The sequence below is a fragment of the Zonotrichia leucophrys genome, chromosome 1, assembly GCF_028769735.1.
Source record: "Zonotrichia leucophrys gambelii isolate GWCS_2022_RI chromosome 1, RI_Zleu_2.0, whole genome shotgun sequence".
NCBI lineage: Eukaryota > Metazoa > Chordata > Aves > Passeriformes > Passerellidae > Zonotrichia > Zonotrichia leucophrys.
This window is the reverse complement of record NC_088169.1, coordinates 113,847,376-113,874,802: the sequence shown is the minus strand read 5'-3', so window position 1 is coordinate 113,874,802 and position 27,427 is coordinate 113,847,376. Positions and strand designations below refer to the sequence as shown.

Below are 27,427 nucleotides of genomic sequence, written 5' to 3'. Positions count from 1 at the left end.
CGCAGACGCTAGGAGGCGGTGCCGCTGCCGACCAATAGGAGGGGGCGGTTCGCCCGGTGCTGGCGGAGGATTAGCCAATCAGCGGCGAGGATGCGCGCCTCGGCCCCCCCGGGCTGTCCGGGAGTAAACACCGTAGCCGGGGCGGCCCCGCAGCCACGGGGGGCAATGGGCGATGCCCGCCCCGTCCTGCCCCGCTCCGCTCCCGCCGAGCGCCCTCCGCTCCCGCCGGGGATGCCCACCGAGCCCGCCGTGTGCGGCCGCCGCCTCCGCGGGGCGGGCCAGGCGCGACCCGCCCGCGCCCCCGCGGCGCTGTCCCCGGCGCCCTGGTGACGCTCCCGCAGGGAGGGCAGCGCTGCCCGGCCCCGGCCCAGCCTCCCCCCGCCGCGCCGCCGCCCCTCCCTCCCGCCCCCGCAGCCTCGCCCGGCCCCGCAGAGCCGCAGCCGCGCAGTGCCGGCCGCCCCCGGGAGCGATGGGGCCGCGGTGCCTCCCGCTGCTGGCGCTCGCCATCGCCCTGGCCCAGGCGGCGACCTGTGAGTGAGGCGGGGCGGGGGACGCGGGGCCGGGTGCGGGGCGAGGGGCGCTCGGTGCCTGCAGCCCCTCGGTTCTCCCGGGGCTCGGGCCGTGTGTGGGGTTCGGCGCTCCCCGCAGCGGTTCCTGCGGGCCGGCCGAGCCGGGGCTCCGGGCTGATCTCGGCTCAGCCGCCCACGGGAAGGTGTCGGCACAGGGAGCTCGGCTCCCTTGCAAGGACAGCCCTCGGGAGATCGCGGTGTGCTCGGAAGAGTGGCTTTAGTGTGCAGTCTGGCAAGCCGCGCTCACCCTGCTTCTAAATTCAGACCTCTCAGGCTATGAGCTACGTGCTCTCACATACAGATAAAAAAGGAACAAAATAAAGTATTCCGTCTTTGACAAAAAAGACTTTGAGCGTAATAGTGGAAGAAGACAGTGTAGCTGAAAGCAGCAGAATTGCAGCTCAAAGTAAGCCTGTTTCTGACCTGTTTTACTAATGATTAAACTGGCAGAACAGAAACTGAATGTTTACTATTCTGCAGGGTGCTGGGGTATCTGGCTTGGGAAGGCAGCAGTATCAAAAGATGAAAGTTCATTTTGTAATGTTTTTAACAGGTCCTAAAATAAACCTTCTAATAAATATTTCATAATGATCTTTTCTTCTGTTTTTATCACGTTTTTGGTTCCATTTATCTTCTCCACTGTGTACCTTGTCATTTTCCTTAAGAGCAGGAAATGAGCTGTCCTGCTCATCCAAAATTTCTGTGGTCCATATTTCCAGTTTCCTGTCCCTGGCTCTGAACAGTGCCAGGGATTTCTGGAATGGCAAGGGAGAAGAGGGGGAAGAAGAGAAAACAGCTTAAAAATGCAGCTCATACTGTTCAATAACCATAAAGTTGTCTCTGCAAGCCTCCGTGCAGGTGGGTTTGGTCAGACATCAGGTCAGGGACATATTTTGGAAAAGGTGCAGGTAAATATTAGTGGCCAATTTTATTTTGTTGGCTGCACAATGTCACTGAGGAGCTTTTCAGGATAGTCTTGTCACTGAAATTACAGAGCTGTGCAAACAAGATTTTCATTCAGTTTTATTCAAGTGCTTTCCTTGGCTGAGGTTTTAGGTAAGCAGCTCTAAGTTATGTTTAAGTGGCCCACTTTAAGCAGGTTTATGGTGACATCTGCATGACAGAACAGCTGTAAGAAACCACTGAATCTCATCCTCTCCCACAATTTATTTTTTCTTTTTTAGCAGCATCACTTTTAGATGCTTGGTAAGCATTCACTACACAGTGGCTGTGCACCACCTCTGGAAATTGTTAGGCTCTGGAGTTGCACAAGGTTTCAGTGATCACCGCATGAAGCAGCCCGAGTGCATTAAGGGTTAACTTGGTTTGGCAGGGTCAGAAAGGGGCTGGAGTTTCCTGTAATCAGACTGGCAGCAGTCAGGATTTTTTGTTTTTAATAAAGGTCCTATCATAATCTTTGTAATGAAAACACACATGAATAAATACACTGCTAATTCTGTGCATGGGGATTGAAATATTTGCACTGAAAAAACATGGAATTTGCTCTGAGTTACGTGTTTTATTTAAAGTCAGAAGTTACAGGAAATCAGCTTGGGAGAAGGATGAACTGCTCTGATGTAGGGAAAAATACTTGTTCCCATTGCTCCACTGTACTGAAAACATGAAGTAGAAAGTGTTACATCTGTTTGTACACAACTGAAAATTTCTTGTCTTTTATTTACTGTAAAACTGTGTGAAAATGACAATGATGTAGCTAAAGGTCAACATCTTTGTGGGGGGTAGAGATCTCCCATGGAAATAAACCCAGCAGCTATAATACACAATTCTCCTATTTCTGTTGTCACTCCTTTTGCCTCAGGACACATGGTCTTTCTGCATCTTTTTTATCAGTGAGAAATAAAGCATTTAGTCTAATTAATTGAACTTATTTCATTTCTAAGCATCTTGTTTGTTTCTCTCTGAGGTAGAGGTGTGCTGTAAAACCTTGGAGGTGAGCTGTACCTCCACCTTATGCTCAGGAAATCTTATTTACAGCCTTACCAGGATGATTAGTTTTACCAGAATGAAAGCAAATAGATTAGTTTGTAGTTACAAGCTCAGCCCATGTCAGATTCACTCAGGAGGCTGTAACACAAAGGTTTCTTCAGGTCATTGCCCAACGTTGAAGCGCTTCAGAATGTTCCCTGTCACTCAGTAGAGGCCTTTAATGTGTTTGGGATGCTGTGGTTTTAGTTAAATGTTAAATCTGTCTCCTCTGATGCTCTGGGCCTCATTAGCTGCTCTTTCTAGTCAGCTTCTTTGAGTTTTTTCTTTCCTGTTAGTGCAGCGAAGCTGGGAGCTCTTCTCTGGCACTTGGTTATTCCTCTGGTTTTGAGGAATTGTCACAGGCAGTGCTGGATGGACTGTGTGTGCTTGAGTGGCTCATTTCTGTGGCGCTGGGATGAATATGCACGGCCACCAGAGCTGGTGTGCGCTGCAGGTGTCAGCCCGCACACAGCTGGGCAGCTCTGACAGGTCAAGTTGAGCACAGGCTGAGGAAAGCAAAGTGTGGTGCTCTCCAGTCAACATCTGTCATCTGCACTCTTTCACCCAGTCAGCTGGACTTCTTCCAGCTGTGCTCATCCATTTTTCTCTTGATCACAAGCTATATTCCAAAAATGAAACCAGGCAGTCTAATTTAGAGGCTGTTCCTGGAGTGTTGTGTGCTCTGCAGAGAACATTGAAGCAGACATCTTTTCATTTTTAGTGTCACTTCTCAATGGTCACCACTTGTTAAAAGTCACTAAAATGACAATAACCAGATACATGAATATTAAGTAATGACTCATGCTGGGTCTGAAACATAAAAGCTGGCTAGGATTGTTTTACCTTGTAAAATGTGGATGTATTTATAGATGGTCTGCCTTGATATTCCCAGGATAGCACTCTCACCTTTGTCTTGGTCTTCACTGTTCTGAAAAATAAAATGACATTTATGTTAATTACATATAACAGGTAGTCTAACTTTCTAAGACATAATTTTGTTCCCACATAAATTTAATACGGTCAGAATATTTACTTGCAGATCACTGAAACTGGTAATATAATCAGCTTTTTTATCTAATTGTTGCTTACGTATCTCACTTTGTAATAACCATAATCTAGAAAAACGAATCTTGTCCTGAGTATGACATGTAAATTATGCTTCAGGCATGGATGCTATTAGGGATAAATAGCACAGATTAAAGATTTTTTAAAATCAGAAACAGCTCCCCCACATACAGAATCCTAGAATGTCATGCTCGCATTTTTCAAAACAACAGCAAGCATCAACTCCTGACTAAGCATTTAATTCAGAATTTTGTGTTAAGTTCTCACATCTGCTCAGTGTTCACAGCATTTTTCAGCTGTTGCAAAAAGAGATAAATAATAACCGATTTGCTTTGTTTCTCCCAAGTTTTACCCCAGCAGTATGCATCTCAGTTCCTGCTGAGGAAACGCCGGGCAAACTCTTTCATGGAAGAAAGTAAGAAGGGAAATCTAGAGAGAGAATGCATTGAAGAATTATGCAATAGGGAAGAAGCCAGGGAAATCTTTGAAAATAATCCTGAAACTGTAAGTATTTCATGAGTATCTATGATATAGATAGCAGTTCTTTGCAGAGGGAAAGACAGAAGCACATGGAATTCACAGTTCCCAATAACAACACTGGGCAAGATCCTCCCATTTAAAGAGACAATTTTCAAAGTAGTTTTGACACTCAATTCATTTGCATTGCCTTCATTTTGCAAGTGTCCAACTCAGTGCAGTATTTTAATCTCTCCACTGAGTTTTGTGTGTATTAAATAATCTGCTTTAGCCCAAACTACAGGCATACAGAAAACCAGGCTTATATTCTGTGACTCAAAGTAACTTTTTCTTCTTCTGCAGTTATAATACCAGTATACTTCAGAATATATTCAGTGATGTATTTTGCTGTCATTTTATCTACCTGAAATTTTTCTTAGCCTTTCTTTTTCTTTTCTTTCTGCAGGAATATTTTTATCCCAAATATTTAAGTAAGTACCAAAAATACCCCTAAACAACTGTAGTGTATGAGTCAGTGATGCTCTCCTTTGGGTAATACTGGTTTAGTTTTTCTGCCCCTAGCACTGGGATGATTTCCATGCTGATTATAGTGCAGACAATGTCCTGTGTGCTGAGATCCTCACAGAGGCACTGAAGGTTGGGCTGTCATCAGCTGTCCTTAACATGCCCAGACCAGTTTTGCAATTCAGGCTGTGAGAACAGGCTCTTTGAAGATGCCATGCAGCAAGTGGTGTAATTTCAGTGCAAATGAGTTGTTTGGACCCTGAGCTGATTGTGTGGCTTTGCATTTGCAGGCTGCCTTGCCTCCCATCGAGCAGGGGTGTTCAGGGTGGCTGCAGTCACTCCAGACTCTCCAGCTGACCTGAGGGCTTGTGTCAAGGGTAAGTGCTGATGTTGGAACACACAGTGGCTAAAAAGCAGTTCACAGAGACACAAAAAGAGACAAAAAACGGTTTAACACAGGCAAACTCAATAATCAAAACCAGAAATTGACCAAAAAATGTGAGGGGAGACAGGGCATTTCCAGAGAAAGCAGTTTAAGTGACTGCTTTTAACTTTATAAAGATAAAGGAACGCAATTGACTGCAACACGGAAGGCAGAGTTCTTCTGCAAACAGAATTGTCCTACACCAACCCAGCAATATTCCCCAGTGTGTCCTCTGTTCTCTACCACATATTTAACAGTTATGCCAAACCCTTTGCCTCTAGCAAGTCATGTTCTGTCAAGCAGAGGAAGAGCGTCTCTTGATAATTGCCATTTCTACCTCTGCTCTTTGGCCTGTAGTTACATTACCAGCTGTAAATTTCAAAATTTAAGAAAACAAAACAAAAAAATCATCCAAATATTATTTGGAACACAGTAATTGACTCCAATAAAAGGTCACAAAGCATGAAACTTGGGATGTTTCTGAAATGTTTGGTTTTTATGCCTATGCATTCACTGGTCCAGCGTGAATTATGTTCTTTCTGGTAAATTCATAGGAAGACATTTTTACCTTATTTCCTACTGTCACAGTTTAAACATCTCTCTAAACCTCCTACAGCCTGGTTATATCAAAGCAACTTTCAGTTGAATAAGAATACTTATCCCTAACCATCTGACACTGTTTTTATCATTGAAAGCAATGGAAGGCAAAAAAATCCTTAATAATTACACTGCACATGGTCATGGGCTGAATATGTTTTCCAGATCAGTTTGTAATCATGCAATAAATTACCAGTTTCTCCGTCTGACCACTCTTGAACAGAGAAATTCAACTCTCTAATCTTGAATTCTTGAAACTTTGATCTTTCTAGTAAAATTTGTGGTAGTATGATGGGGGCAGAGCACAGTTCTTTAAAAACTGAAATACATATTTTAAATATAATAGTAAAAAGTCTGGTCATATCTTGCAGGGATTACCTTAACAAGTAATTTGTCTTCTAGTTATTTTCTGCCTGAAAAAGAAGAAGTACTGGTGGCTTTGTATGTTCTCACTCACTTAAAAATTTTTGCTGACAGAATGAGTTGCAAGATTGTTGTGGGGATGCTTCATGTTATACATCAAGACTTTTCCTATTTCAAGACCTGTAGGAAGAGAAGAAAGAAGAAATACTAAAGTGATTCTTGAGGAGAAAGAACCCCAAATAACAAGGATTTTCCATGTTTTCCATCCCACAGAAATTTCAAACCAGTGCAGCCCCCTGCCATGCCATAAGGATGGATATAAGGATTGCATAGATGGACAAGCCAAGTATACCTGTGTCTGTAAAGCAGGGTGGAGAGGAGAGAACTGTGAGGAAGGTACAGTCTTCAATTTCATGGCATGCTGGTTCTCAGAAGCACAACTACATTTCTACTGTTGAATAGTATTTGCAGCTGGTCAGTTGATGCCCTCCTGTCAGCAGAGAGTTTGATTCCCTTTTCTTTATAGACATAAATGAATGTGAAGACTTCAATGGAGGCTGCAGCCAGCGCTGTTCCAATTTCCCTGGGAGCTTCCGTTGCCTGTGTGAAGATGGCTACTTCATGCATTCCAACAAAAGGGATTGTGGAGGTAGGGAGACCTCAGGAGAACATCTTTCCATGCCACCACAGTGCCTGGTGACCTGAGAGAGGGAAAGGTTTGATCCAATAGTTCTATAAATGCTCTTGCCTTGCCTCTGAAAAATCCAGCCCTGGTTTGGTTTGGCTGCTTATTCCTTACACACTGCAGGCATTTGGGCAGCCAAATAATGAACCAGATTAAGAAGCAAGGAAAGAAAGGGGGAATGGCTATAGATGAGATTCTGCTTCATTACTGGAGCTCCATAAAGCTCATTTTGGTCTCACACCAGTTTCACATATCCTTTAAGTGCCCTGAAACAGAAATCTCAAGTGATACAAATAGCTGATATTGTTACTGTAGAAATTCTCTCTGGTAAATTCGATTTAGGCTAAATCACTCCTAATTAGCCATGCTGCTCTTTCTGCAGTTTGAAGTTCATTGGGGAAGAAACTATTAATGAATCCAAAAAATCTCTTAATGGAGAGAAAGATTTTTCTTTGATTCACCCAGCATAATTTTTTCTGTGCATGCTTGTGTCTACTGTTGGCCACAGTCTACGTGCTTCATTCCATTCCAAATAAATACTGTGTATTGACATAATTAGCAGTTCTTACTGCATTTTTAGAAAAAATTACAACTTCGTTCCATTTTAATGGAACAACAGTTTTGGATGATGTCAGATTTTTCTTTTGTCCAAAGACATGCCAGAATGACAGAAGTCTGTGGGTTTATGAAAAATGGCAAGCAGATAAATTGGTTAGAACTTCTGTAATTCTTGGAAAATCAGGTTAAAAAGTTATCAAAGATAAAAATAGACTAATATACCTTAGTGCCTTCAGTGTTAGTTTAATCATTTGATAAACTGCACTCAAGTATTTTATTACATGCAACTACAGAGTTAAACAACCAGGAATTTGGAATACACTTATTAACTATAGAAGAGTAGTCTGAATTCAGGGCAGCTTTGACTTACTACAGTTCCAGGACTCCAGGAAAACCAGTGGCAGAATCCCCTCTTCAGCACCATTTCCACAACTGCTACAAAACTACAGAGAAACCAGAATTATCCCTGCATCCATGAGTGGGAGTGAAGTGCTGCCAGGGATCTGATATTTTTCTGTCTCAAAGACACTTAGTAAGATTGATACTATACCCTGAATCCCACTGTCACATCTGCATTGGGAAAATGACATTGACAAATTGAAAACAAGACAGAAGATAGACACTAAAATGGTTTGAGGGATAGAGAGAGACAGTGAGGGACTTGAACACCTCTCAGAATAGCCAGTTAAAAGAAAACTGACATGAACTGATTGTAGCATGGAAGAACCTCTGATTGCATTATCTCTTGTCTTTCTGGGTGTATCTTTCTAAGATGGAATTTTCCTATGCAGTCTGGTTTAGGTTATGGGAAATCTGTAGCCTGTTTCTCTCTCTGCTTTCCTAGCCCTGCATCTCTTTCCCTGTTACTCACAGAAGGCATGAAGGGATGGGAAAGATAAGCAGGCAGACAATTTTTTCACTGGGGGCATGCAGAAGTGTTTTTTACAGCCCTCTGGAAATCTTTCTGGCTGTAGCTCTAGTCTGCTGTGACAGCATAGTAGAGCTACCAAGAAATTTTGCCAACCTCACGCAGTTCGCACAGTGTTGGATAAGGTTGGGAAGAAAAATGGTGTGCAAGAGTGGGAGTTGTTTTTTAATAACTTGTTTGTGTTTCTAGATATAAATGAATGTGTGCTACATCCAAACATCTGTGGGACAGCCACCTGTAAAAACACCCAGGGGAAATATGAGTGTGAATGTCCAGAAGGCTACACATATAATTCAACTTCCAAGAACTGTGAAGGTGGGTCTTTGCTCCAGCTCCCCCTTTTTCATATCTTTCATCTTCCCCTTCCCTCTTCCTTTTTTAATCCACTTCTATACCAAACTCAGCTCCTCATCTAGCAGTGCATTTCCGAATCTTCATATTCTTTATTAAATTAATTGTTGTCAAGCTGTATTCCATGACAGCATGGCAGTTCTCTAAAGTTTTTTTTTTAATTTTTTTTATAAAGATCTCAAATGTCAAATAAAACTATTCCTAAATACCCAGAGAAAGAACTGTGAAAAAAAGGAGCTGCTCCAAAAGATTTTTTTCCTGAACTGACAATCTGGAAAAAAAAAATTACAAAGTTCTGTAACAATTATAGCAAAGCTGAGAAGTATTGATAGCTTGCAGTGAAGTAGCAAGAAGACACTCATATAAAGACCATAACTTCTACAGCATTGAAAGTGTTTGCATATTTGTCTTAGAATATGTTCTATTTCTTTGTGCTTGTTAAAGCTGCTGTTTACTGCACATCAGAAGTTAAATTTCAGTTGTAAACAGATATAAAAGCTCTTAGATTTCTGCAATGAAGAGGAATCTTCTACACTGTCAGTTTAAGGAAAATCTTATCAGTGACACTTTTTTTTTAATTTTAAAAGCTGCCTTATATTGCTGGTCAGAAGGACACAAAGGCAGCTGCCTGATGGCCACGAATCTTTTGCTCCATGGCTTTTCCTGCAGGTCTTTTGTGCCAAAGCTCTGCACAGTGGCAGTGTTTACATCTCCAGGTGTCAGCTCTTTGTCCAGTTACCATGGGATTAAATCACTACTGACAATTTTCTGTTCCTGCATGCACCAAAGTGAGCAAAACTTCACAGTAATTAATTTTTACTCCTCTTAGGGTTTCCTTCAGATTAATCCAATTTGATGCAGCCCATGTAAGTGTTGTGTTTCTACTGGGACATGGATTCAGGAGGTTGCAAGATGACAACATTCCAACAGGGAAAGTCTTACCTCCCTAGCAGGAGGATTATGCTGCTAAGCTGTTAGACCTTGTTGTAACCACATTAAATGAGTCACCAAATCCTGTCTAAGGACAGGATTGTGCAGCCTGACAGGAATGTAGCCTCACAGAAATACTAAGTGACATGAGCTTTTCATTGTCATATTGCTTGTAGGTGGCTAAACTCAATTATGCTTATTAGGAAAATTGAATTTACATACATTTATGCACAGCTATCTCTATGATGGCAAATACTATTAGACTGAAGAACAGAACAGGGTTTGTTACATTTTTCATTACCTCTCTACCTCCGAGCAACTGCCAAAAAAAAAAAGTATTTTAGTCCTCAAAACCTCCATATTTAAATGCATGCATTGGTACAAAATTTTTTCTTCCCACTAGAAAAAATATTGGTTTCAGAATAAATGTTGCAGTTGCTGTAATCTGAAACCCAAATCACCCTCATTGAGGACTCTTGTCAAGGAGAGATTTTGTTTCTATATTAGAAATGTAAAATTTACATTGGCTGTTTTTAACAGCCTTTTATTTCTAAATTGCTTATTTTACACAACCTACTAAATAAAAAAATGAAATTCTTTTATTGATTTAGCTTAAATCAGCTCAAATCACACTGTTCTTCTCCACAAGTAGATGCTATCTGAACCTTAGGCATTATGAGATTATTCTATGTTATTTTAAAAGGTATTTTGCCCTGAGATTATTTGGGGTTTATAGTAATAAAGCACATTCTTTCTTCACATGTTTTCCCTATATACTTTTAATAATCTGAGCTCTTATCATGTCTTACAAGGAAAGCAGAAGATCTGACCCAGAATGGGATTTGTTACCATCTGTGGTAGCAATTTATGATATCTCTCACTGTTCAGCCACCTTGTGCCTCAGAAATCAGACCAAATTGTCTCCAGCTCTGCCCTCCAGGCCTCTATCAGATTACTAAATCACCTTTTGGATTAATATTATTCCAGAGAACCTCTCTTATCTGTTAGTCTACTAATTTGTGTTAGTTTTCAGTCTGTGCCATGGAAAAAAAAAAAATCTTCTGTCTGCTTTGATTCCCCCTAGATATTGATGAATGTGCTGAAAATATTTGTGCTCAACTCTGTGTGAACTCACCAGGAAGTTACAGCTGCTATTGTGATGGCAAGAAAGGGTTCAAGCTCTCTAAGGACATGAAGAATTGTGAGGTAAAAGTGTGCTATGTAAAATTCCATGTGGAAAATCACAAAGTTTGGTATTTCTTGATGAGATGATAACTTAGATTAAGGAAAATAGGAAGCTATTTGAGAACTGATTAAAAATTCCTGAGAAAATTGGGGATTCTGATCTATGGTTTGGCTCACAAAGCAGCAGGGATTTGGATGCCATTCCGTTCATGCATGCTCATTTACAGGAGTCCTGTCAAAAGCAGCTTGCTTTAGCCAGGCATCTTTATTCCCTGCTGCTTCCAAAATAAGCCTCAGCTTTCTCCTATCAAACAACTAATTCCTGCTCAGCCCACTCAGAGACAGAATGTTCCTTTTGTCCATATGTTCCCAAGTTTTCCTTAGGCTGTGCAAAAGTTTTCACTCACTGTTTCAGAATTATTCTGTTTGGATTGAAAAACCCTGGATTGTTTTCCACAGTTCTCATCTGCCACAGCTTAAGGAAAAGCACTCAGTAATACTTGCCAGTTGGAGAACATCTTGCAGCCAAAATGGGCTGCTCTTGATCAGTTTCAAAACTTACACTTCTTAGGAGCAGAAAGTTTGAAACTCCAGAGAACTGGGATTCAAGGATTGAAGTCCAAGGATTTTTTTTGTAAGTGGCTCTCTGTATACTTTGAAAAGTTCAGGCAGTCTGAGATGTCATATGAAGTGAGCTCAGATAACTGCCAACAATAAAACACTTCTAACAACAATAAAACACTTCCAACAGAGTATAACAAAATTTGGCTTAAACTGCAGGAACAAGATCTGACACAAGTTACAGGATCTGTGTATTAGGGCTTGTTTCTACTTCCTGAAATTTAATGAACAGCACTTGGCAGTTAATCTATTTTATTCTGCTCATCCTTGAAATGGTGAGATGCAATGAGGCTGGAAGATGCTCTTATTTTCACTACTGTTGTTCAGCAGTGATTAATTCTCTATCTGAAAGTTAGTTTCATGCCTTTTAATTGGGGAAAAAAGTTCAGTCAGCTGAAAATACATTCAATCCAAAGACTAGTGACGCCAGCAGCCATAAAATGGAGTAGCCATAAAATTCAAGGAGAGCACCTGTACATTTAATGGAACTGCTGCATCAGGCGTAGCAAAGTCAGAATAGAAGACAGTCATGGAGTGTTTTGAGGGATTCAAATTTGATCAAAGAGGCTTTGAGGCTTCTACTTGTCCATAAGCACCGTGATTCTGTAATTTCTCTTTAACAAAGTCAGGTACAGCTCTTGTCTGTTCCCTTCTAACACCTGAGCAGGTTTATGTTCTGCAGAACTTTAATAACAGAGCTTGGTAGCTCCCTAGAAGGTGGGTGTCTTATATCCCTGGTGAAAGAAAAGTGCTTGATGGAAGATTGGAATTCTTAATTCAAAAACTAAGTATTTAAATATTAGTTTCAATCCACCAGAACTGTGCGTCAACCTGGATTATCCTCCAGCAGTTTAAATAAGGGATGTTTCAAGCAAAAGCAGAACCACACCATTTCATTTGTACATAGGTATTCAAGTTAAAAAAAAACCCAAACCCAGAGGTTAGCTATTACTTTAAAAATAAAAAAGGCTAGCAGACAACAACAGGAGTTGCTTCATAAGCTATCACAATGCATTACAGCTTTTTTTTCTTTACTATTTTCAGTCTGTTACTGAGTGTATCCCACTGAATCTTGAAAAGAATTATCAACTGCTTTACCTGGCAGAGCAATTTATAGGAATTCCTGTTCTCTACTTAAAGTTCAAACTGCCAAATGTCACAAGGTAAGCATTTGCTATTGATAAAAGTATGCATTGGAATGACAGACATTTGTTTCCGTTAATTTTCTGAGGGTTTAGGAAGAATGCATTGCATGCTTAAATTATATCACCATCTCCCCCTCGGATAAGATACCTTTACATCATGGATGAATGAATAAACAGGAAGGCATTTAGAATTATCAACATAAAATTCAGAAGTTAAATTAAAATAGTTACAGTATGGCTTCCAGTTTTATATGGGAATGGCCACAAAGTCAGGCCATTGCCCCCTGCCCCTCTCTGGGCTTCCTCTCACGCACAGAGTGTCCCAAGGACACTCACAGAGCCCAGTACCTTGTCTGGCACCAGCTGGATGATTTTCTTTACAGCTGTCAGAGCGATTGCCCTTGGCACTGACCCCTTTATTGCTCTTGGACCTCTTTGCTGCAGCAGCAGAAATTGCAGCGTTCCCTGACTTAGTGACCAAGCAGCTGGAAGGTAACAGCAGCAGCAGCTGTGGAGCTGGTGATCCCCAGAGCCTCAGAACCCTACAGATGGACATAAATACTGAGCACTCTGCCCTCTGCCGCTGTTCCAAGTTGACCGGGCACTGATGCTGCCCTGGAAGAGCTTTCAGAGATGATAAATGTTTGAAGATAATACAGAGCGGCTTTGGGTGCGTCTGGCGAGGGACAGCCCCATCTAGGGGACACAGAGCAGCACTGCGAGGGACAGCGACCCAGTTCTGAGTTAGAGCGGCCTTGGCAAACCCCACCTTCCAAATGCTTTGCTTTCACCCTTAATCTGTTTTGTCTAGTCCCAGAAACCGGTTTTTACTCTACTTCTACTTTCCTCTACTGCACAGTAAATCCTAACTTTGCTACACACAAAGACTCAACCTAGATCCAGCCAACAAATCCTCAAATGAGAGAATGAGCAAATTTCTAGGTTATAATTCTTTCAGGACAACACTTGGCAACCCAGCTGTACTGAAGCACATCATAAATCTTCTATTTTGTCTGCATCACATCCATAAAAAATGCAATAGGGATATTACATCTCTCTTCTTGCTCAGGGGACTGGGATATCCTTCACAAGTGAAGGTCAGAGTGAATTTGGGAGCTGCACCAAGGTTGTTTCAAGTCCCAGGTCAAGGTGTTAACCTGGAAACTTCCCACTGGATTTGAGTGAACAAGGCTTATGTTCCATCCTGCTTTTGACTACCTGTGCAAAAAAATCACAACTGCTCAGATATAGAAACACCAAAAGTTATTATCTCTGAACCTTTCTCTAACCCTACTAATGAGTTATCCTAGGCTGTACAATATTTCACCTTTCCTGTGTTCTTATTGAGATTCCTTCTTCACAACTCAGATTTACAGCAGAGTTTGATTTCCGGACGTACGACGCAGAGGGGGTGATCCTGTATGCAGAATCCCTGGACAGCTCAGCGTGGATCTTGCTTGCTCTTAGGGATGGAAAGATTGAGATCCAATTCAAGAATGAGTTTGGAACAAAAGTCACCAGTGGAGGCAAGGCCATTAATGATGGACTGTGGCATATAGTAAGTTCGATTTCCTTCTCCCACTCACTTCCTTTTACTCACTGTGGGAGGATGCTGATAAATAAAGGAGGGAGAAACTGAGCTAAACTAAACTACTAAAAGGCTTAAAATGGTGCACTCAAACCCCAGGTTTAAAAACCAGCCAAGAAATGCACAGGCATGCCTTGCATCAGGAAATTCTGCTACCTTTTAACAATCAAAGAGAAGATAATTACCTCTAGCTATCAACATAGCAATTATTAATTTTAAACATAAAAAGGAAAGTGGCAGGATATTCAAAACTGTGATTGCATGGTCAAGTGCACAGTTATTAGATACTCTGTGTTTAGAGCAAGTTTTACATCTTCTAGACCAAAAATTCATCTTGCTTTTCAAGCCTTTTATACCTGAGATGAAAAGCCTTTCTCACACAATCTATAGAGCACATCAAATTTGTAATGTCAGTTAGATTTTGTTTGTTACCCTCCTGTATATGTCCCTAGATATGGGCAGCTGTCCTGCATCAACTTTAAATACAATTTAAATAGTGACTGTACTAAAAGTATTTTACAAGGTTTGAAGAAAAATTAGTCATGCTTCATAGGGCTTATGTAATTATTAAAAACTATATTTTAAAATTTTAATATAGTCTACATTTCCATATGTGTGTATATGTAATTATTTGCATTTTATTCCAGGTATCAGTTGAAGAATTAGAACACAGCATCAGTGTAAAAATAGCTAAAGAGGCTGTGATGAGTATTAACAGCCCAGGAACTCTGTTTAAACAATCCCAGGGTTTCTTGGAAACCAAGGTGTACATTGCAGGATTGCCTCGCAGGGTGGGCGGTGCTCTTGTTAAACAGGTAATTAAATAATGAGACTAATTTTGATTGATCATGCTCTGTTCAGTTGTTTACTCCTGGAAGGCACAGAAGAAGCAAGCCTGGCATGGAACCCATTTAGAAAATGAAAATGTGGTTATTAAACCACTGTTTTGAAAATAAACATATGTGAAGCTTTTCAGTCTGCCTTCAGTAAGGCTTCACTTGTAAAAACACAGCACTTCTGGTCTAATCTTTGAAGATTCTGTAGCCTGTTTCCTAATATGGCTTTAAGATTCCCTAAATCACACCACTGCTGCTGCTGAGAGTGCATTTCAGGGTGATTCATGTCCTGCTCCTGGCTTTTGCTAAGCTCTAAATGAGTGCAGCATTCAGTGTGCAGGCAGCACAGCGAGCTTTCATTTTTACAAGGTTTTACAGCAGCCCAGGCTGGACAAGGCCCATGATTCTTTCAGTCTCCCAGCCTCCAGAATGGCTACAGTCTAATAGTTGCAACTGTCTTCTTTACAGTCCTGGAGCCTTCAAACTAATTGGCAATCTCAACAGAGAGTTTAGATTTAAAAAAAAAAAAAAATTAAAAAAAATCAATTTTGCTCAAAAGCAAAGCAGAGAAAAAACCATGGAACAATGCAATAGCATCCCTTTATCCAATAGAAAACAATTCCAGACATTTCTTTGTACTTTGGTATAAAGCTTTGGACAAGGAACATTGCTTCTACTTTTAAAGCTTGTGTTGTGACCTAGACAAAAAGGCAGCAGATTTTCTGTAGCTGAAAGAAAATGATCACTAGCAATCTCTTGTTGTCCAGATCCCTGGCAGCAAAGTGGGAAAAGCTAAACCATAAATACCTTTTAAAGGCTGAGGTACCAAATGCCTGCCACTTGGTTTTCTCCCAGCATCACTGCTGTAACCTATAGCATTGTTAACATTGGTATTGCCTACATGGAAATAAGCTAATATGAAACATAATGCCTCATTATTGACTTTTTATACCAAACTTTGGGCTCAAACCCCCAATGCTGTCATTCTGCTGTAGATAAACCCTCGTCTAGATGGTTGTATCCGGGCTTGGAACTTGATGAACCAGGGACATTCAGGAGTAAATGAAGTTATTCAAGAAAAACAAAGCAAACACTGTTTAGTATCAGTGGGGAGAGGATCCTTCTACCCTGGCACTGGAATGGCAGCATTCCAGATAAACTATAGTAAGTATTTTTCTATTCCTGTGTTTTTTGTTGGACTGAGTGATGAAAATTTAAAAGAAAAAAAATAAAAAAGGCACACAAACTAAGCTATACACTTCTGCTTTCACCAGTGATCCCCTTAACTTCTGTTATGAGTCTGCTTGAATGAGGATTTTGATCACAGTAGTGTCATCTGTTCAGTTTCTGGAGTGCTTTACATTCAGCAGTTTATTTGCCAAGGTTGGCCTCTATTGAAGATCCAGGATTAAAAGTTAGTTGGGTTGGTTATTTTTTTATCTGCTTGCATTTCTTTAGAATTACAGTTCTTTCCATAAGTTTAAAAATTTAGTACTAATTTTTCCACAGTAGGGAGGAGATTTAAATACTAATTTTTAACCCCATATTAATTTTTCATCAGCAGGTGGATTTACTAATTTCAATTGTTCTCTTTAAAACAGATAATCTTGACAGTGCTGAAGATTGGCTAATAAATGTGACTCTGAGTATTCGCCCATCCACAGACACTGGCGTTATGTTTGCCTTGGTTTCTAATGAAACAGTGCCTCTTGCCTTGTCCATAGTGGACTCTAACTCCTCTGACTCACAGGTGATCTTACAATTCTCCTAGCAGCTGCCAGGTGGAAAATCAAGCTAAAAAAAAAGCTACTCACACACTTGCAGTGCAGCTGGTAGCCTCAGTATTGTGAAAATTAGATTGTGTAATAATGTGCAGAAAATATCTGTCTATTAATGATTGCTGCAGCAGTGACTAAGCACTAATCACTCATGCCAGGGAGATTACATTATGCAGTCTGAGCTCAGATCCATCCCATCATGTTTTCCTTAACTTTTCCTTCCAAATGCACAAAGCAGAAAGGGAACTATGACAGCAGTGTATCCAGTAAGATCATTATCTTAGTTCCAAATTATAAACTGATTTTGTTGTCCTTAAGTTTCCATTTATATCCCTCTACATCTGCCATCCCAAGCTAGAGCATAACTATACACCATGGTTAATCCATTTTTTTTCCTCCAAATAAAAACCTGTAGTGAACACTTGGGTACCTTCAAAACTGTAGGTGAAACAGGATTTCACCTCAGAACTGTAGCCAAAGTTGTTCCCTGTAAAAGATTCTCATGTACAAATTTAAGAATGGCATTCATCATCAGAAGTGATGGTTACACATCAGCTTTTCCAGCTGAAGGTATCAGTATTTAATATTTTCTTCTACTTGCAAATACAAAGTGCACTAAAACCAAGTATAATGATTTATTAAAGTTGCATGTGACATCTTTGGTGATCTACCACTCTTCCATCTAGAAAATCACTGTGACCATTGGGAACAGCGTTGTTGCACAGCTGGAATCAAAGAAATTATGCACCCCCAGAAGAGTACAGGTTGGACTTCTAGTGACCAAACAGGAGCTTGAACTGGCTGTTGATTCACACACTGACAGAAGCAACTCTGAGCATCTCTCAACTCTGCATCAAGCAATGATGGCAAATGTTGTCACCTACCTGGGTGGCCTGCCAGGTGAGACCTGTTTCTATTCATTAATGTCATTATTTCTACAAGCCTGGTTGTATTCAGCCTTACCCATGCTAGTTAAAGTCTACAATTATTTAAAAAAAAAAAAAAAAGGTTTTTTCCCCTCAAGTGTCTCTTGTCTCCTCCAGTCATTCCAGCTTTGGAGGCAGCCAGCTTTTTAATAGTAGCATTATTTGGACATTAAGACATGGCTCTCTAGAGGTTTCAATTTGGAAAATATCTTGATTTTTGAGTTGGGTGAGCATTGCACGTTTCTGAAATGCCACCATCTGGCACAGCTGAGGAACTGCATCAAAAATGTAAGAAAAGCAGGCATTTGTAAATAATCCAAGTGTCAGAAGTGCAGAAGAGGAAGTCAGGAATATGGTTTCAACAATTAAACTCAGAGCAGAGATGACAGGTAATCTTTATGAGACAGAGAATGTGTTGAAACACCAAATGCTTAGTTCAAAGCAAGCTTCAAGTTAACATTATTGAAACATAATGTCAACATTATGTCCTTATCACAAGGATTATTTTGCCCAGGAAGTGTGCACATACTTCTGTATAAATAATTTTACTTCAGGCTGAATCAAGAAGAAAAAGAGCATTGCCCCAGGTGAGAAATAGTCAAAACCTGAATTAAAGCTTGACAATTGCTAGAGGAAAGGTGCCATGGTTACAGTATTGCTACTTGTAGAGCTTTTCTATATCCTGTTATTATTTCATGGTGAATGAACCACAATTTCTAAGAAAATGCTACAAATTTGACTGACATGTCTTGAATTGACAAGGAATGAGTCAGTATTTACTTAGTAGTGGTGAGTCAGCAGTTTAACAGAGCCACAGTAACTAAGATTCCAGTCATTTCTTGGACCTCTTCATCTTTGTGATGCTTAAATGATTCTTTTTTAGTACTGCCAGCCACAGAGAAATCAACATCTTGAGAATGAAGAGCTTTGCATTATTCAGGCATCTCAAAGAAGAAGCAAGTGTTGGTTACTTGCTGCTCCTTAATCTCAGTTTTCTGTCATCTCTGTTTTTAAGTTTTAAAAGCTATTTTAAACATGCAAATTAGCACAATAAAACAAACAAACAAAACCCTCCAAAAAACAAGCCTCTGTATTCAAAACCCCCTGCATTTTATGAAGACCATAAGTCCCTGTTTTTAATACCCCTTTCTACAAACTAGTAACAGTGGTGGGAGTATTCCCCTGTTATTTCAGCACAACCAGTGCAGGTTAAATGAAACTTCCATGGTTCTGTGACAGCAGTGTTTTCCTCACTGGGGGAAAAAAGCAGAAGGGAACAATTCTACAGGACTCCACAATACCTCAGCTTACAGCAAAATAAAAATCAGGAGAAAACAGCGTTTCTTGTTCCTAAGGTAACAACATCTATCTCCTAAGGAGGGATAGGGTGATTAACCTGAAAAAACAGAGGGTGCTTTTGAGATCAGCTCGTAGTCATCCTCATTCTAATTGCTGAAGGTTCTTGCATCCCTTAGGTCTACCTTGTAAGAAGCCACTTGTACCCTAAGACTTGTGCTTAACATATTGTTTCCTGCAAACATATCCATGATCTGATGCTGCCCTAAGCCAAACAATACCTAAATGAGCAGCAGATAAAGTGAGTCTTTCACAGAGAATTCACTTGGAAGCAGCAGTGAGGAAGCAGGAAAATGTGTGAAGTTCCCAGGGGTGCCCAAGTGAGAAGCTGCAGATTTAAATCTAGAGTAGCTTCCTGGCAGAAGCAGGACAGTTCTTTGTGTGACCTCTAAGCCCAGAAACAGCTGTTTGTAGCTCAGGGCAGGAACAGTGGGCTCCAGGAAACAAACTCTTGTTAATACAGGAAAAGCTACTATGGAAAACATTCCTGGAGTCCATTTTCTGGATGCATATTTAACATTTTTCTGGCCTTTCTCAGCTTTGCTGACTTGATCTTGATCTTAAGGGAGAAGAACTCAAGTGTTTCCTGCCAAACTGCTCCTTTTCTCCCATGACTGAATAATGGATGGGGAGTGGAGTATTCCCCATGTTTTGACTGACCTGAAGAATCCATAGGAACTTGCATGCCTTGGCCTAATGACCTGCATGTGTTTCTGTGCAGATGTTCCTCTGGGTGCTACACCAGTGACTGCTTTCTATAATGGCTGCATGGAGGTGAAGGTCAACAACAGACAGCTGGATCTGGATGAAGCCATTTCCAAACACAACGACATCAGATCTCACTCGTGCCCACTGATCATGCAGTAACTGTTCAGATCTTAATTTAACTTTTTTCTCTTTCAGATGTAATTTGTGTAATTAGTCTCATGCCATAATGGAGCTTGCATTGTTCCATGCAAGATGTGCCAGGGAAATAAGCAGCAGTGTGGTTTTCTCCCTTTCAATATAGAATGGAGGGAAAAAACTGTCCCTGTTCAGCTGGAAAGAGACAATCAAGATCAAAATTTTGTAAAACATTCTTTTCTATATCAGTGGGAAATCTTAAAGCTAGATTTATCTTTCGTGTTCATGCTATGTCCTTTGACATATTTAGCTTGGACAGAAAGTTTAGGAATTTCTGTTTAGAAAGAATTTTACATCTTCTATTTCATATATCAGCACAAAGATACAAGTTGCAAATAATTATAATGTATTAGAATCTAAATGAAACCAGACTTACTTAACTTTTTCAAGCATAACATGCAAAGAAAAATCCCTACAGGTTTTGTAATATGTGCTTTTGGTAAAGGAAAAAATATCCTGGAATCTATAGCCCAAACTCTCTGTGAATATGTTTACAGGTTGTATCTATGGTGGTAAAGCAACTTCAAAATGGAGGTGTTTCTTTAAGTAGCTCAGTTTTTGAAAACAGTTTTGGTAATACTGGACCAGCTTTAATTTTTCTATCTTTAGAACCTAGCTTTAGAGTTTGAAAAGAGTTCTGGATCAGGTCAGGTCATTTACTTTCAAAGTGGGCTAAAAAACACCCTAGGCAATTTTGAAAAACAGAGGAAATGGCTTGAAGGAAGGAGCTCTGCATCACAGGACATCAATCTGGAATTTGCTGAGTAAAACCAAGGAATTGCAGCAAATACTTCTTCCATCAAACCTAGCACTGTTCAACATAAGCACAGTCTGATGATCCATCATATTCCCTTTATTTAGGGTAACCTTGCCTTCAGAGAGCTCCAGAACAGATTTATTTGTGAGCCCTGCTGCCACTGAAAGCCTGAATTTTGCCAGTAACCTCAGAATGTAAAGCCATATTCTGCTCAGCCAACTTTAATAAACCAACAGGTAATTAGAAAAGTATTGCTTTCCTCAGGTGTGCTGATTTCGAGCATTTCCAATATTCCTTTAACATCCTTTGAGTGTTCTTTCCACTTCCAAGCTCATTTTCACAGCACCAGAAGCCTCCCTGTGCAGCTCACCTGGTGGTTTTGTTAACCCCAAACCAAATAAATTGCAAGAGAATTGCTGTGAGGTACAAATATATCCTCTCATCCATCAAGCATGGACATTTATCTGCCAGCATTGCTGACCCCAGCTCTGCTGTCCTCACTTCAGACACTGAAGTGGAAGTCCAGAAGGATGGATTGTGACAATATTCATTTGGAGGACTGCCTTTCTCCAGGGATATTCTGAGTGACATCAGAGAGGTTTTTCAGTGTTAAATGCAGGGGTCAGTGCAGATCTGAGCCCTCTCTCAGTGTTATTATTGCTTTGGCTGAACTTATTGCTAACTTCACTTCCCACTTGGGTAGTGCAATGCAGGATTTGCTCCCAGCTTCCACCCAGCACAGCCCAGCAAGAAGCTGACACCCAGGGGCTCATTGCCATTTAATACAAGGCCATTTTTCTGAGATGGCATGGAAAACAAGCTTGGAATTCTGACTCCAAGGAGGGGAAATCCTTTCCTGCAGTCACCCTTCCCTGCTCTTCCACCATACCAGCACACACACTCTGCCTGCAGGTGTTAGTTGGAGAATAACTTGACTGAAACAAGCAGGTTTGGCATGCAAGGCAGAGCTGAATTGAGACTTTTGACATCATATAAACACATGATCACTTTATTTATGATATCTCTGTGGCACCCATTAATCTTGGAAAGCCCCTGGGTCAGACTCTGCCTCATACAACAAGCACAGAAAGTAAGAGATGAGGAACACAAAAGCAAAGTGTCATCAATGTTCCAAATGCTTCTGGCCTGCAGGAACAGAAGAAAAGGTTTTTTGCTGTTGTTTTCTAAAGATTTTCTTAGGTTTTGTTTGTTTAAATGTAATAAATTGTATAGAAATGAAAGGAAAAACCAATCACTTTGTCACACAGACACTATTTCTCTTTGTTTTCATGGAATAATACTTCCAGGTTTTGTAGTTAATAATGAAACCTCTGCACTTCTTTTTTAATGTAAAAGTGCCTCCCTATTGTAAGAATTAAATAAAGCAGCATTTGCAAGTTTCTTTTCATTTGAAGTTGTATTTGCATATTTTTGTTCATTTTTGCTGTGCAAGGCTTGTTCTAGTGGTCTAATGCCTTACTCAGGAGATTGTGATCACCTTCAGCATCAAAGAAAAGAACTGGCTCCAATTAACATGCTATCCAAATATACATCCATACTCTCTAGATAATTAAGTTAATTAATTGTTTAATAGTACCTGAGGAAATTAGACTTTGCTTAAAACTGCATGTGGAAACAAAGAAGATGAGGGCAAGTTACCAATTCCTGCATTTTCTCCTTCATCAGATGTATTTCATTGTATTTTAAGGCATAATCATTTCAGCAAGGGCCATTCAGGGTTTATTCAGAACAGCTGGAGCTGCTCTGCATTTTCAGCTCCTGTGCACTTGTGCTACAACTCCACATGTCCCAATTTCCTTCAAAGTGAAACCCAGTCCTGACATTGCTCCTCAATTACACTACAGCAGTTTAGTTTACATGCTTTAATGCCTGCATGTTTTCTGGTGGAGTGGGGGCTCTTGATGCTCAAGATGGGCTCTAGATCATCTTCAAAGAAATGGAGGACACACTCACTTTTGTCATTTTAGTCCTGCCTGTCACTCAGTGGTGATACTGGTCCTTTAATGTCATTTATCATACATACACACTTAGTGTTTTATTGCCTCAGAAACCTTTTTATATCAAAATTACCACCCTGATTTTGGCACAATTTTGCATTTCACCTGCCAGAAATAGAAGTTATGTATCCCTCCCCGCCCCCTAAACAAACAAAAAAATACAAGGAAAACCATAACAGCTAATACCCAATGGATAAGTAAGTAACGCACCACTTTCTGAGTAAGAGAACCAAGATACTGAGATCTTCATGCTTCTGAAAAATGCTTTCAGTCCACAAAACAACTGTACCCTCCTTATTACACTGGGCACATCCTTCTGCTCAAAGGGCAGCTAAATTTCAGTTGGAATATGTGAATAAGCAGCTAAATTGTAAGGGTGTGTTGCTTACAGGCACTTAGATCTACTAAGTGGGTGCAAATTGATGCAACTCGGCACTTAATTACGTGACTTAAGAAAAAAAAAAGTTTTTATGGCTTTTTATTTCCCCAGGAATTTCTAGTATCTCAACACATAAAGAAAAAAGTCAGAAACACAACCCACCTCAGTGCACTGGCTTCTGTCCACTCTAGCTGAGCACTGAGGGGAGGGACACACACAAGGAGCCAAAATGACCATTCAAAAATAACACTAAACTTGAAACAATCTCCCCCCAAACCAAAACACACAATAAAAAGCACCAGCAACATCACCACCCTGCATGAGGAAACTGAGCACGTGTGAGGGCTACAGAACTGGGGAGGAATAGTTCTAGAATTCATCAGATTCATCATCTACAATTCTTGATATTTAAATATTTCAATATTTAAAATATTAAAAATCTTCATTAGTAGGACATAAGACAGATGCTAAGCTACACGCGAATTGTTTTAAGTTTTGGGTAACTTACAATACCAAATAAAAGTGGCTTTGCTTAAAATATGCTCCAAGAAAGAGCAGTTTACCTATAAAACAATATTTCTCACTACCCCTCAGCAATATCTTACCTTTCCAGCAATGTTTTTTTCCCCCCTTCTTGATTTCCATCAACCAGAACTCAGCTCACAGAACACCTCACCAAGCCACAGCTGTCATTAAAGCAAGGCTTTACTCTTTCCTGGCCTATCACAAAGTGCCTGATCATTGCCACCAGCTGGTGACAGATTCCTGCTAACTCAGCCCATGGAAAAGCAATCTGCTCTTCTAAACCTGGGTAAAATCCAGCCTTTTTCTTACAGGTTTTTTTTCCTAGGACAGGAGGTCGTGTGGATTTAACAAATCCATTTGCCTGGAGCAGGCAAACCCCATCACCTTGTAATTCCTGACTTTATACAAGCACTATGGGCAACAGAGGCATTACCCAGGCCGTACAGATGAACTGGAGTTTGTGTCTTGCTGGAGGTTTAAACTCTCAGAGTCTTCCAAAATTTCCTAAGTAATCCATTGGCCACTTCACAAAACACTCCCAGTGAAGTCATTTTTTGCTGCATTTGCTGTTTCCCACAGATGGGAACCAAACTGACACCAGGCTCTGCCCCAAACTGCCCCTGCATCTGCTGGGGTGGGTTCAAACCCAGGGCTTGGGGTGCCCTTCTCTGCAGGGGGAATGGGATCAGTCTGGGTCTGTCCAGAGAGGGACTGGTGTCCTGTCCCCACAGGAGAAATTAAATCAGCCTGGGTCACAGTCCGGGGAGGGACTGGTGTCCTGTCCCCACAGCTCTTGCAGCCACTCAGCATTTTAGACAAAGGTAAATGAACAGCATTTCCAAGCATGCTCTGTTTTAAAAAAAGTCTTCCTCTTTAAATACACAACCTATAAAAACAAACACTTCACAGAAGGCAAGCACACTGCCAGTCTCTTTTAAGCCTTGCACTTTCCTGAACTTTATTTACACACAAAAGACTTTCAACAAAGAGCCTGACAAGAATTTGAAACACAGGCTGATTTTTTTTTTTTCAGACAAGTGAACAGAATCTCATAACAATAATTTGGGTTAAGAGGGATTGGTGGGCTCTTTACACATCACTGAAAAGCCCAAGCACTGATGTGAATGTGAGTCACCTTTCCATATTTTGTCCTACAGAAAATAAAATGGTTTTTAGAGCTACTGTAAAGCAGGTAACTTCAAAGGTTACTCTCTCACCTTTTCGCACTCTGTAGCATCCTTTCTTCTCAATTGGCTTTGGACTTACATCAAAAAGTGCAGATCCCAGGAGTCCCAGGTTCCTCACCACTAGCAGTATTAGCAGTGGATGGATTTAGCTGTTCCTTGCTCTGTTTTGGGTGTCAGTGATAGCCTTAGCTGGAGCTGGTGAAGCAGAGCTGTGATCTGTGATCTCAAGGGGTGAAAATGTAGTTTAGTTCATCTACAATGTAAGAAAGAACAATGTAAGGTAAGAATGTAAGAACAAACTTTGCCAGTTTTTGAAATGTCGAGCTACTACCAGAAGCCCAGAGAGATCATCCTTCATTGCTAATGAAGGATGAAATGGATTTAATCAGTTTTACTCTACACCCTGTTGTAGGTCTTGATATGAAAAGAATTCTCCATCCCTCCACCCCACCCAAAACCCAAAAAAACCCCAAACAAACAAAATGCAACCAGTGAAACTAAAAGAGTGGGCATTAATTTCTCAGAAGTTTGCACAGTGAATAATAAACAGAGCCCCAAAGCTCTTTGTGCCTCTGCCCAGAACCAAATGGGTTTTCTTCCTTATGTGCACAGATTTTTCTGCTGCTAATGTTGGGTTTAACGCCTAAATTGCAGAAACTGCTTTTCTAGGCAAGTGGCAGAACAGTATACAAAGCAATGATCTCGAAGGGTACAGAAGGAATTTAGGCATCCCTTTGCTGTAGCAAGTCAACCACCCAACCACCCTTCATGCTTCTGGAATTCTGTCTTGTTACACTGAGGATCTCAAAGCCAAAATTTAGGATATATGCTGTTCTTCACCAGAACAAAGATCTGTCTGGATGCAATTGCAGAGGTTTATGTTTGCAGTCAGAGGAGAAAGGCAGTAAGTCCAAAGAGTCTCTGACTTCAAACAAAAATAAAGCATGTTTGTGGCAATCCTGCATGGGGCCACCAGCTTTAAGCTGTCCCTGCTGTGTGGTGTATACAGAGAGTGAGAAAGCAACTTTCCAGACAAGGCAGAAATCTGATGACTTCCCATGTCTGCTGTACATTTTGCTATATATAAATGCACAGCATAAACCCTTTTAAAGTGTTGAACATAAGCCATGCTGGCTTTCTGCAGCAATACCAAGTTTAATCTCCCACTAGGAACTTTCCCTCCAGGCTTGCAGTTCCTAAGGATGGAGGAAGTTGCAATGACACCAGTGCCTCTTGCAAACTGCAGCTGGGATTATTTGCCACTGCCAGCCCATTTGTGCTGATTTGTTACAGGGAGAGAAGGCCCAGGTGGCCCTGGAGCTGTCCTGTCCCTTGTTTACACAGACACTGCAATGCTCATGTGATCATCTGCAATTGTATTTACAGAAATTCACATTACCTGCAAGGCTTTGTCTGCTCAAAGCCTTTGTGCTGGCCACAAGGTTCACTTTTTCACTGAATGCAATGCCAGTTTTGTTACCCCACCTCACAGGGCAAAAGCCAATCCTGCCTCCTGACTTTGTAAGAAAAATTTTGTCCAAACACTGCCCTGAGGGTAATTCTCTCTGTTAGTCCCCTCCTTTCATGTACAAGATGACCCATTCATCATCTGCTCCAGAGAAAGCAGATTCCTGGATGTCCTCCTGCTCTCTGAGTGCTCCCAAAGAAATTCTCCTGGGTGCAAAGGAAGCATTTTGAGATCCCTGTGAGCGTCTGTGCCTGAGCTGCTTAGCTTAGCAATAAAAGAGCTTGGTTTGCAGTGGAGAAGGCATGCTGGGCTCTGCCAGGCTCAGCCACATCTGTACTGCAGAGCCCACCACTGCTATTGAATTATCAATTCCCTTGCTGTTCCAAAAACCAGGAAAGAAACTGGGGTGGTCATTTAGGACTTTACCTATTTCTCAACTTTTGTGAAATCTCATCTCTTTCACTCAGTTTTTCTCAGCTCCAAGATCTCCAAGTCTCCTCATGCTTCTGGATGAGGCAGTGCCTACCTGAGCCTCCTTCTCTGATTTGCCTCACACTTATTCTTCTGCTTCTGTTGTTGGGATTCAAAGCATCTGGTGACACCCAACAATATTTTGGTCTTAATGCTTTGGTTCAATAGCTCTTCAGGTTGTACTTCTGGGAGAACAGACTCCCTTGCTGCTCCCCTGGGCCAGCCTGTGGTCTCCATTCCACTGGCAATGTCCACTTCCAGGGTTGTACTGAGATGTTCTATCCCTCTGGGGTGTAGGTTTGAAGGGAAAGGTGTTAGCTACCATGGAGAACCTGCGTTTTTAGCAGCAGAACTCCTCTCTGGCCCTCTGAGGTGACCTAACCAGCTGCTGGTGAATTCAGTACCTGGGCTCACCTCAGGAGCTGAACTTCCACCTCTCCTAGTACAAATTGATGGTGCTGTGACTTCCTGGGGACCAAGGTCTGCTTTCATGTTCTCCATAACTGTTTTTAAAACTGCTATTTCTTTGTGGAGGAGTTGGGCCCTTGTTTCTGAAAAGACAGGTCCTGACCCTCCCAAAACCCCACTGCCCTGGCAAAAGAGACCCAGCATTGACATGAGACAGATCCTGCTCAGCTCTGCAGGGGAGAAGTGTTCTCCTGCTGCTGCCCCTCTGCAGCCTGACTCTTCTTTATGTGCTGTTAAGTGCTGGTCTTCAGCAAATACCTGGAGAAACTCAGTGGTTTGGATCTATCACTGGAAAAAAATCTGTAGATGCGTAGCTGGTCATGCAAATAGTATAGTTGCTACACTTATTAAATATCTAATTATCTCCTTTGGAACACAA

General features: G+C 41.1%; 1 protein-coding gene and 1 long non-coding RNA gene across 3 annotated transcripts; one reads left to right on the top strand and one right to left on the bottom strand.

Moving 5' to 3' along the window:
• Positions 1-145: 145 nt before the first annotated feature.
• Positions 146-21,921, top strand: PROS1 (protein S). Of its 2 annotated transcripts, none has more exons than XM_064728098.1 (15): positions 146-530; positions 3,967-4,124; positions 4,543-4,567; positions 4,892-4,978; positions 6,259-6,381; positions 6,512-6,634; positions 8,346-8,471; positions 10,522-10,643; positions 12,288-12,406; positions 13,757-13,946; positions 14,624-14,791; positions 15,808-15,976; positions 16,414-16,562; positions 17,277-17,490; positions 19,594-21,921. In XM_064728098.1, the coding sequence occupies exons 1-15, from the start codon at positions 173-175 to the stop codon at positions 19,737-19,739; spliced, it is 2,277 nt and encodes a 758-aa protein (XP_064584168.1). In that variant the 5' UTR covers positions 146-172; the 3' UTR covers positions 19,740-21,921. The 2 variants fall into 2 exon arrangements, with proteins under 2 accessions (XP_064584168.1, XP_064584178.1); XM_064728108.1 differs by lacking the exon at positions 146-530 and adding an exon at positions 573-975.
• Positions 1,367-23,588, bottom strand: LOC135455163 (uncharacterized). The gene is made up of 5 exons (XR_010442269.1): positions 23,535-23,588; positions 6,338-6,686; positions 6,001-6,165; positions 3,399-3,483; positions 1,367-3,312 (listed from the first exon to the last, which is right to left on the bottom strand). It is a non-coding gene; the product is annotated as an uncharacterized LOC135455163 (long non-coding RNA).
• Between the last annotated feature and the right edge of the window lie 3,839 nt (positions 23,589-27,427).